At 40.7% G+C, this 12,120-nt stretch overlaps 1 protein-coding gene across 1 annotated transcript; it reads right to left on the bottom strand.

Moving 5' to 3' along the window:
• Positions 1-7,166: 7,166 nt before the first annotated feature.
• LOC138953288 (uncharacterized) lies at positions 7,167-12,120 on the bottom strand. The gene is made up of 2 exons (XM_070325087.1): positions 12,086-12,120; positions 7,167-8,025 (listed from the first exon to the last, which is right to left on the bottom strand). The coding sequence occupies exons 1-2, from the start codon at positions 12,118-12,120 to the stop codon at positions 7,167-7,169; spliced, it is 894 nt and encodes a 297-aa protein (XP_070181188.1).

The raw sequence follows: 12,120 nt of genomic DNA, 5'->3' as shown, positions 1-12,120 counted from the left end.
CAGCCCACGAACGCAGAAGAAGAAGAAGAAGATCAGTGGGAACAACAGCCTTGAATTCACTAATTTATATGACAACTCTATAGGCGACCGGGAGTGTGTATGTGTGTGTGTCAGTGTGTGTGTGTGTGCGTGCGTGTGTGTGTGTGTGCCTTGTGTGCCACGTTGTGTGTGTGTGTGTGTCAGTGTGTGTGTGAGTGTGCCTTGTGTGCCACTTTGTGTGTGCGTGTGTGTGTGTTTTTCATTCTGGTGGGCTTGGTGACGAACGAGAGAGAGAACTTTGAACTTTGAACTTTATTTATTTATCGAGGGTAACAGAATAAGCAAAGTACTAGTATACAAGCTTTTTTTCGTCCGGCCCTCGACCATTGAGGGTAACTCGATTAATAACAAGAAATAGAAGTTAAGTTAATTACAATACAATGTATATGATTAACATGTCAATGAATTAAAAAGACATTTCAAAATGCATTGTGAATATCATAGACCATAAATATAGGTCCCTGTGAATATCAAGCAATGATGTAATATTATCACATAATTATTTACTTGTTTCCAAGAGAAACAGCATGTACATTTCTTTGAAGGAAGTTTCACTGAATTGCATTTTAATTAAATCAGGAATCGAGTTCCACAATAAGGCGCCAGAATAAGAAAGACTTGATTTGTAAAGGTCAATTCTAGGGGTTGGGGTAATTAATTTGTTTAGTTTTATTGAATTATTCAGTTTGAAATTTGAGGCAATGAATGTAGGTGCATTCCCTGACATAATTCTATGCATCATTGCACCTTTGTTATAGGTAAATCTTGATTTGATAGGAAGAATCTTTAATTTGTTATAATCAGACGTAGAGAGAGATGCATTTTTTAAAAGAATTAATTTAACAGCTCGTCTATGTAAAGAGCACAAGTGTTTCAAAGTGTTTGCACTTGCAGAGTCCCACACTGTGGACGCATAATCAATAGTTGATTGAATATATGCCTGAAAAAACAGTTTCCGTGTGCGTAGGTCTAGAAAGTATTTAATTTTTGATAACTGATATATTTTTTTAGAAGTATTTTTACAAAGTGTATCTAAATGTTTTGACCAAGACAGATTATTATCAATGGTTATGCCCAAGACTTTGTGGTTATCAACTTCAGTTACATCTTGATTTTGTATTTGTAGTTTAGGAAATGTTGATGATAGATTTTGTCGTTTTTGTCTAGTGGTTAGAAGCATGCATTTAGTTTTATTTGGGTTCAGTGACATTTGGTTTAGTTCTGACCATTCCAGCAATCGATCAATGTTTTCTTGGAGGACTCTTGCTAGCTCACTTAGATCTTTGTGACTAAAATGAATTGAAGTATCATCTGAAAATAGTTCACACGTACATTTAACAAATAATGGTAGGTCATTAATATAGATAGAAAATAGTAAAGGACCAAGAATAGAACCTTGTGGAACTCCAAACCTTACTGTTTGTTTACAAGAGTATGATTGATTCAGATAAGTACTTTACTGTCTGTATGACAGGAAAGATTTTAAAATGTTAACAGAATCAGTTGCCAATCCATAAATCTCAAGCTTTTTGATAAGGAGTTTATGAGAGAGAGAGAGGGAGAGAGAGAGAGAGAGAGAGAGAGAGAGAGAGAGAGAGAGAGAGAGAGAGAGAGAGCGAGAGAGAGAGGGAGAGAGAGAGAGAGAGAGAGAGAGAGAGAGAGAGCTAGCGAGCGAGCGAGCGAGCGAGAGAGAGAGAGAGAGAGACAGAGAGAGAGACAGAGAGAGAGAGAGAGAGAGAGAGAGAGAGAGAGAGAGAGAGAGAGAGAGAGAGAGAGAGAGAGAGAGAGAGAGAGAGAGAGAGGTATGACACATGATGGAAGCCTCGGCGGGAATAAGGCTCAGTTTACGTTTACGTCAAGTGTTTTCTTTTTCGTACAGTAAGCCGATTTTTTTGGTCACAGTGTCGGTTTGATACTAACTTTGTATTATTACGTATACTAAGCTAGTAAAGGCCGGGGTCAGCTTGATGGATCAAATGGTCGGGAGCTCTGTTATTAACACATTTTTCCACGATGAAATAATATTATATTTATTTCCTCCCTTCCAGCAAACCCCCATCTCCAGCCCACCACAACCTCCAACCCATTCGGCATGTTTTGTTTTAAACGATAAGTGAATCATCCTATTTAAACAAAATGTTATTCAATTGAATTATGCTTCAATAATGAAAGAAAAAACAACCTAAGTTCCGAACTCAAGCGGCGGACCCTGATACATAATTTACGTGGCCCGTCAGTCTTAAATGCCCCTCAACCAATTAGCCCAACCACACACACACACACACTCACAACTCACGGTTCTCCGTCTTAAAAGGATATCATACATGCTCAGGAAATGCCCGATTGATACACATTATATTTCCATTTTTCCCGATGCCATGAATTCATTCGTAACTCTCTTCCCCTCCCCCGTCTTTCAACTCACCATTTTTTCTGTAGTAAGTCCCCCCCCCCCCCCCCCATCCCCCCTCGCCCCAGTCTCCTGCAACAACTCCCACTTCTCTGCCTTAATGTGATATCATAAAATGCACGCCTGCGCGTCATTTTATCCTTCCCCTTCCTCTTTCCGAAATTGGCAATTTGGAGGCAAACGTGTAGAGTAAGGTTATGGAACATACTGTTGGTGCTGGTGCAGCGCTGGATTTACAGACCTGCACAGCTCTGCCACACTTTGCCCAGAGCACATAACTAGTAAAGAATCTCATTGATTATTTCAAGATAGCTCAGCGTAAACATTTTTGAAAGGGCATTGAGCTCTCTCTGTTAAGCCTTAATTGGGCGAAGTCTACTTCACGAAGCTGGTTGGACGAAGCTTTGTCGAGTCAGTGAATTTTAGGTAAAAAGACTTCGCGAAATGTTCGCAAAGTCGACTTCGGGCTGAATTAAGGACAGCATTTTGGTGGTTTGAGATTGTGGTGATTTTTGACCTCACTGTGCAGGGTCAGGTTCTGAAACTCCGCCATGTAAATGTGGAAGACAGACAGGTCTCTGAACAACCATGTCGCTGGACTGAACTGTCGATGATGGAGACATTCACCGTGCATTCCAACGGCTTTACATGAACAGCTAGGTCTTCACGTGTAAACGATTTGACCAACCATCTTGAGTCATGTCCGGCCAGGCTTTGACATAGTTTTGCAGCCAGCGCAGCAAAGAGAAAGAGGGAAATTTGTACTCGGGCAGCAAGCACTATGTCTCTATAATGCATAAGTCCAAGCGGAAGAATGGGCTTAACCCTCGAAACAGTCCAGGCAGATCTGAGATACATGAAGTGAGCAGAACTGTTTGCACGGGAAGGACGGTGTCTTGAACATCACACGAGCACCGTAACACAGGAATCTCATTTTAAATGTTCTTTTCAATGACAGGAACTCGTAGCTGAAAAGACCTTAGCAGGACCCAAATTATGACCCTGAATCACACAGCGGCGTCGCAGCTGGTGGTATAGAGGTTAGGACAAAGTGTAACTTTGTTTGTTTGTTTGTTTAACGCCCAGCCGACCACAAAGGGCCATATCAGGGCGGTCTAGGTGTAACTGACACGACGGCAATACCATGACACAGAAACCTCATGCACCGAGCTAATCACTTCGATACAAGCTCCTGTGATCAAAGCTCTTCTCGAGTTGTCGGCGTACACAAAAAGTTTCGCCAAGAGCAAATATGCAAAGACCTTGGGATCTCATTGATTAGAAGCTCAGAACTTTGCCCGACATCTTTCAACGGAACTGTCTCTGTCATCCTTTTCGATGCTGTCGATTGAAGGGTTCTCGTATCTGATTCGGATTTTCCCTGCTGTGAAAGTCTCGGGTTGCACTCTGAAAGCGTCCTTAGAGTCTTGTAGAATCTGTGCAAAATTGTTTAAAATGAAAATGTGTGTCTTCAGGCCACTGTATCAATGAACCTTTGCCACACTGGCCGCTGGCTTGGTCTTTGTCCAGTTATAACCCAACCCTAGCCTGCAACCTTGGTCTAAGCCGAGAGAATGCGACGAAAGGATTGGCATAATGACATGTTTGAACATCGCACCTCTTTACACTGAGGTCTATCGATAGGGTGATCTGTTGAAACGGTGAACTACAGACAGTGGTAGAATATAAATGAGCCTGTCTTTGTCTGTTCCTGTCTCCAGGCTATGTTTCTGTCTACCTGTCTCTCAATCTGTCTGTCTGTCTGTCTGTCTGTCTGTCTGTCTGTCTGTCTGTCTGTCTGTCTCTCTTTTTCACTATCTTTCTATTTTTTTCTTTATTGGGGGCTTCATTTGCATGCAGGTTGTTTCGACCCTATTTCTTTTGCCTGGTTGTCGCTTTTGTTGTTGTTGTTGATCAGGCGGGGAGCATCCTTTATTCATTGATCTTTTTTGTTTTATTCAACTCTAAAATTCTGTTATCATAAACAACTACGCATGTAAGTGACGCTATTTTTTTCTTCATTTCCCTATTTGCATCAATATTCTACATTTATTTCTCGGTATCATTGTAAGTTCCTTTATCGTAAATAATAATAATTAAAAAATATATATTTAATTTTTAATGGGGTTCCGTACCCGTAAATTCCTATACACATTTTCGCAATAACAATACGAATATTAACAGAATCAGCCACCGCGTATGAATATTCAGACCTATATACAATATTGAAGAAACAATCATACAAACTAATCTTTATTTTAACGTTACATTTCTATCTTTCTCTCTAGTTGTCAGACAAAAAACCCAAAAAACAAAAACTATTTTGTTTTTTACATTTAGTCAAGTTTTGACTAAATGTTTTAACATAGAGGGGGAATCGAAACGAGGGTCGTGGTGTATGTGCGTGTGTGTGTGCGTGCGTGCGTGCGTGCGTGTGTGTAGAGCGTTTTAGACCAAACTACTGGATCGATCTTTATGAAATTTTCCATGAGAGTTCCTGGGATTGATATCCCCGAACGTTTTTTTCGTTTTTTTGATAAATGTCTTTGATGACGTCATATCCGGCTTTTCGTGAAAGTTGAGGCGGCACTGTCACGCTCTCATTTTTCAACCAAATTGGTTGAAATTTTCGTCAAGTAGTCTTCGACGAAGCCCGGACTTAGGTATTGCATTTCAGCTTGGTGGCTTAAAAATTAATTAATGACTTTGGTCATTAAAAATCGGAAAATTGTAAAAAATATTTTTTTATAAAACGATTCAAATTTACGATCATCTTATTCTCCATCATTTTCTGATTCCAAAAACATATAAATATGTTATATTTAGATTCGTTGATGACACAACCATTTGTCGAGGATAGCGTAGGCACCCGGTCTGCTCCCCGCCTAAAAAAGGCCAGTGCCGTTCCGTCTTCGAGGGACTGCGTGGGTTTCATTTCGGAGTTTTCCTTCTCCTAGACGAGTTTCCTTCCATGGATGATGAGCCTCCTCTACCCTCGTTTTGAATTCAGAGTGGTCTTCTCTTAGGATAGCTGCCTGCCAGGGTTGACGAGCCTATCCTGCCCGGCTATTTGACCCATAGCTGGAGGTTGGTTCGTGGGCATCTGGGCGTTTCCACACACCGGTGGGCCCGCAAGCCGCACGCCTAGGGGCCAACCTCCTCCGAGTCCTTGTAGTCTAGTCTGGGGCCTTTCCGCAAATCTCCTCCAAAATCTTCCCCCGCCCAAAGGGGGAAATGCCTCAAAACTGATTTCAGTCTCCTCTTTTTTCCCTAATCCGACTCTTCACGTCACCGTCTCATGCTGTGAGTGCTGCCCCTTGGGGATGGAAGACGTGATTTCTGAGCAGAGGGATTATTTCTCAAAAATGGACTAAAATTGACAATTCCAGTGCGTGATAGTTTGAAAACGTGGTGCTAAAGGTAGTGTGAACATTCTAGCAAAAGCTTATTGACTGTCTGTGTGCATTTATTCGTCGTTGTTTGACATTTTGGATACTGACCGGTTCAACCGCCTTCAATCACTGAGTTGTTTTGCTACAGTTCAGCGGTCTGCTGCACTGTGTGTATGATAGGCTGCTTGTGTTACACGGGGTGTGCGTGTTGACAAGAATGATAGGCCTAAGGACGGTTATGCAGTCTGGCTATGGATATGGAGTCTGGGTTCACTAGAGCCAAAAGAGCTTTATTTTCACCGTTCTCTGGAAAGAAAGATCCTAAGAAGGCAAGGAGTGAAGCGATTGATTTGTGTGATCAAGATTGTTCAGATAACCAAGAGTCTCAAGCTGCAGTTTCTAACATGTCTATTGACGCTTCTTCGTTGCACGAGAATATTATTTCTCGCGTTACTGACGCACTCTCGATTTTCAAGCCAGCCGAGGGTCAAAGTGACGACCCTATATTGAAACTCATTCCAGCTCTGGCAACTGCCATTTCGGTGGCAGTGGGAGAGGTCATGAAAGGGGTAGTGAAGGAAGTGGAGGAGAGAGTGGCAGCAGCTGTGTCTACGGCACCATCGGTGCGAGAAGAGCGCTTGTTTGCTGCAGTACGTCATCTCACTTACGAAAATGATAAACTTCAGCAGTATTCTAGAAGGGAGAGTGTTCGTGTGTTCGGTGTGTCACAGTCGGACAGTGAGAGTGCGGAGGAGGTGGAGAGGAAGGTGACACACGTGTTCAAAGAAGCGGGTGTGGAGGTCAAGCCTGACGACATCGCTGCAGTTCACAGAGTAGGCAAGGGGAATAAAGGTCCTCGGCCAATCCTCGTGAAATTTGTCTCCAGGAGGAAACGCAATGAAGTGATGGCAAAGAAGAAGAGCCTGCAGTCAAAAGATAACTTCAAAAGAGTCTTCATCAACGATGACGTCACGCCACTACGGGCAAGACTCCTCGGCTACGTCAAGAGACTGGAGAAGGTGGAGAAGGCGTGGACCTTCGAAGGCAAGATCTACTGTTCCCTCAAGTCCCAGTCCGGGGGTGAGCGTCAAAGGCCAGTCGCAGTGGAAACCCCCGACGATCTCTTCAAGTTGGGTGTGACCGGGGTGGATTATGCCGCCCTTGGTTTAACCCACCTCATCGAGCAGCCACTGCCTGTGGGTGGGGGGAGTCCTTCCCCTCGCCGCTAGGGGTGCCCAGGGGGCATTATCGTGAGTGATGGTGGAGATGAGGGAGGTGGTGGCAGTGTAACGAATAGTGGTGGTGGTGAGAAAGTGAGAGTCGGACTAAGGACTGAGCGCGCTGTTGATGAAGAGGGAGGTGGAGACAGGACTGTGCGTGGTGATGACGAAGAGGGAGGTGGAGGTAGGACTGTGCATGGTGATGATGAAGAGGGAGGTGGAGGTAGGACTGAGCGCGCTGTTGATGAAGAGGGAGGTGGAGAGAGGACTGTGCGTGGTGATGATGAAGAGGGAGGTGGAGGTAGGACTGTGCATGGTGATGATGAAGAGGGAGGTGGAGACAGGACTGTGCGTGGTGATGATGAAGGGGGAGATGGGGAGAGGACTGTGCGTGGTGATGATGAAGAGGGAGGTGGAGGTAGGACTGTGCGCGATGGCGGTGATGATGAAGACGGAGGTGGAGAGAGGATTTTGAGTGGTGATGATGAAGAGGGAGGTGGAGAGAGGATTTTGAGTGGTGATGATGAAGAGGGAGGTGGAGAGAGGACTCTGTGTTGTGATGATGAAGAGGGAGGTGGAGATAGGACTGTGCGCGATGGCGGTGATGATGAAGAGGGAGGTGGAGAGAGGACTTTGAGTGGTGATGATGAAGAGGGAGGCGGAGAGAGGACTTTGTGTTGTGATGATGAAGAGGGAGGTGGAGATAGGAATGTGCGCGATGGCGGTGATGATGAAGAGGGAGGTGGAGAGAGGACTTTGAGTAGTGATGATGAAGAGGGAGGTGGAGAGAGGACTTTGTGTTGTGATGATAAAGAGGGAGGTGGAGATAGGACTGTGCGCGATGGCGGTGGTGATGAAGAGGGAGGTGGCGATAATATTTTGTGCGATGGTGGTGATGATGAAGAGGGAGGTGGAGATAGGACTTTGCGCGTTGGTGGTGATGAAGAGGGAGGTGGAGAGAAGACTATGTGCGGTGAGGATGAAGGTAGAGAGAGAAAGGTGAATGTTGATGTGTCACTTGGTGTTGATGGTGCTGATGATTTGTCTGATGTGCATGTGGATAATGAAAATAGATGTGATGATGATGTTTTGCTTGTTGTTGATGATGTGTCTGATGTGCATGTGGATAATGAAATTAGATGTGATGATGTTTTGCTTGGTACTGAAGATGTGTCTGATGTGCATGTTGATAATGAAAATAGATGTGATGTTTTGCTTGGTGCTGATGATGTGTCTGATGTGCATGTGGATAATGAAATTAGATGTGATGTTTTGCTTGGTACTGAGGATGTGTCTGATGTGCATGTTGACAATGAGCATAGATGTGATGATGATGTTAGTATGGGTAGCGTTGACGTGGTTGATACGTTCGACGCATATGGTAGTGATATGTCTGGAAGTGATGCCTTGGGTGATAGTGTGGATTTACTTAGTAGTAAAAATAATGTTCTTTCCTGTTTATCGCTGAACGTATGTGGAGTTATATCAAAATTGAAATTTCCTGATTTTGTAGAATTCATTGTGAAATATGATGTAATTTGTCTTAGTGAAAGCAAGTTAGATGACGTAGACAAGGTTGACGTGCCAGGTTATGTAGCATTCTATAAAAATAGAGGTAAATTTAGAAGAAAATCAGGAGGTATCTTAGTTCTTATACGTGAATGCTTCGCAGATAGTATCACTGTTTTTGAAGAAAGAAAGCTTTCTCATAAGATAACGGAAGACGTAAAGATGTGGTATAGATTTTTGGATATTGAACTGTGTGAGAATGCCCTATTTTTTAAGTTGGGAAAGAAAGTGCTTGGTCGTGACACACTCTTTTGCGCTGTATATATTCCTCCTGAAGGCTCGCCTTATCTAAATAAAGATGTCTATAGTGAACTAGAGGAAGCATACATAAACTTTGGTGTGGAAAACGACTATGTTTGTTTTTTAGGGGATTTCAACTCTCGCACTGGGAATTTGAATGAAATTTTGTCCGATGATGATAAGTATGTAGAAGGTGTTGTAGATAATGGCTTTGATATCACGGATATTGGTGAGCGTGTTTCACAAGATAATAGAACAAACAACTTTGGATTTAAGTTAATTGACTTCTGTAGGACAACTGGTTTAATAATTGCTAACGGTAGAGCTGGTGATGATGCTAACCTTGGCAGATGTACTTGTAAAGATAAAAGTGTTGTTGACTATTGTATTCTGTCAAGCAATTTATTTGTTAAAGTTGAAACTTTTGCTGTTTTGGATTTTTGTGAAATGTACTCGGACGTTCATTGCCCGCTCGCCCTATCTTTCTTTAGGCGCGATGAGTCTGATAGAAACGATGAAAGTACTGATTGCGTGAATGACATGAGAAATCCAAATGAGAACTTAGAGCATACCGAAAATAACGTTGAATACACAAAACCAAATTGGAATGAAGGGAGTAAGTTAGCTTTCACAACCTCTTTAGAGGAAACTGATATTAGTGATATTGATATTCAATTAACAAACATGTTGAGCTCTGTTATTGATGTGTCTGCAGAGGACATTGATAATGTAACTACTAATATATGTGACATTCTAAAGCGTTCTGCGGAAAACATTGGAGTAATTAAGAAAAAGAATAAGATAAAACAAGTAAATAGTAAGAAACGAAAACCACACCAGCCTTGGTTCAATGCAGTTTGTAAAGAAAAAAGGAAAATATTTGTACGTGCAAAAAACAAAGTTAAGCGTTTTAGAAATATTTTTTCTGAGTATGAAAAGAAGAATGCCTTTAAGGACTATAAAACAACAATAAAAAAAGAATGTAAGTTGTATCATAAAGAATTTGTGAAGAAACTAAGAAAAATGAAAACTTGCGATCCAAAGGCGTATTGGAATGAGCTAAATAAGAATAAGAATAATAACAAAAGTACTAAGTTTCCTTCTTGCTCAGCATTTTTAGAACACTTTACAAAGTTACAGGAATGTGACGAAGATGATGTGGATGAAGAAAGAGATCTGTTTGGTGATAATAGTGTAAATAATGAAGTTCTGAATGCACCCATTACAAAAGAGGAATTTATAAAATGTGTAAAAAAATTGAAAAACAACAAAGCGTGTGGTCAAGATAAAGTTATTAATGAGTATTTGAAAGCCTTTAACGATGGGATGACTGATATTGTTGTTAAGTTGTTTAATGTTGTGTTACAGTCTGGTAATGTTCCTACTCAGTGGTCCATTGGCGAAATTATCCCGCTGTATAAAAATAAGGGTTCCCAAACAGACCCAACTAATTATAGAGGAATAACAATACTTAGCTGCTTTGGTAAACTATTCACTTAGATTTTAAATACCAGATTATCGACTTTCTTGGAACTTAATGATAAGTTAGGTCAAGAACAGACTGGATTTCGTGCTGGTTTTTCAACATTAGATCATATCTTTACTTTGCATTGCGTTATAAATTTTTTTCTCCAAAAGAAAAAGCGTTTGTATTGTGCATTTGTCGACTATGAGAAAGCGTTCGATAAAGTTCGGCGAGCACTTTTATGGGAGAAATTAGTTAGCTTTGATGTTTATGGAAATTTTTTGAAAACTGTTAAAAATATGTATGATAAAGCAAAATCATGTATTAAAGTTAAAGGTGAATGTTCTGGTTATTTTCCTAGCATTTGTGGGGTCAGACAAGGAGAAAATTTGTCTCCCTTGTTTTTTGCTTTGTTTTTAAATGACCTAAAGCCGTATTTAGGGGAAACTAGTGATGGATTGACTTCTCTCTCTAGAGAAGATGTTTCTCTTGGTATGGATGATGCTGATGTGAATGTAATGTTTCAACTGTTTGTATTATTGTACGCTGATGACACTGTGATTTGTGCTGAGTCTGAAACGAAATTGCAAGAATGTTTAGATAAAATGCATGCCTACTGCTTGAAATGGAAACTGAATATTAATGTTAAAAAAACGAAAGTCATTGTTTTTTCAAGGGGTAAAATAAGAATTATACCTAAATTTACGTATGATGATAAGCCAATTGAGGTAGTCCTTGATGTGATGTACTTAGGGTTACAGATTAATTATAATAATAAATTTTCGGTAGCACAAAAAAATTTGTATGACCGTGCGTCAAGGGCTATGTTTGCTCTTCTTCGCACATGTAGACAACTCTCATTGCCCGTGGATATACAGATTGATCTATTTGACAAAATGATTGTTCCGATTTTACTATATGGCTGTGAAATTTGGGGTTCAGGTTCTTGCGATTTAGCTACGAAGCTTCAGTTGCGTTTTTATAAGATAGTTTTCAAACTAAGAAAATCCACCCCTAATGCAATGGTTTTTGGCGAACTTGGAAAATATCCCTTAGATGTCAATATGAAATGTAGAATGCTCTGTTATTGGTATAAACTAATTGACCCAGTTAACAAAAATAAATTTTCAAGTGTTGCTTACAGATTTACCTATAGACTATATTCGCAAAAGATGTTTACTTCTGATTATCTGTCATGCATAGAAAAAACGTTAAGTGATATAGGTCTTTCTGGGCTTTGGATACAACAAGAATTTGTTTCTCAATATACATCTACTTGGTTTAAAGAAAAAGTAAAGCGGTGTTTATATGACCAGTATATTCACAATTGGTTCTCAGAAATGGATACAAAAGACATTTTTTGTAATTATAGAATGTTTAAAGATAGTTTTGTGTGTGAAGACTACATTAAATCCTTGTCGTTCCAAAAAGTCGTTACACTCATGAAATTTAGAACTACAAATAACAACCTGCCAGTACAGAAAGAAAGATACCTTAATATACCTAGAGCGAATCGCATTTGCAGAAAATGTACATCAGAAGATATAGGAGATGAGTATCATTATTTGTTTGTTTGTGACTTTTTCAATGAAAAAAGAGCAGAACTTATTCCACCATTCTACTGGAAAAAACCAAATTCACTTAAATACAAAAAACTGTTTGTATCAAGAAATAAGAAATTGTTGACGAAACTCTTGGAATTTATAAAATTAATTAGTAGCAATTTTTCATAGTGCTGGGATTTGTTAACCGTATGACGGGCGCTGTGGCGTGGTGGTAAGACAT

The sequence above is a fragment of the Littorina saxatilis genome, linkage group LG17 (assembly GCF_037325665.1).
Source record: "Littorina saxatilis isolate snail1 linkage group LG17, US_GU_Lsax_2.0, whole genome shotgun sequence".
In the NCBI taxonomy this organism is placed as follows: Eukaryota; Metazoa; Mollusca; class Gastropoda; order Littorinimorpha; family Littorinidae; genus Littorina; species Littorina saxatilis.
This window is presented reverse-complemented; position numbering and strand designations above follow the sequence as displayed.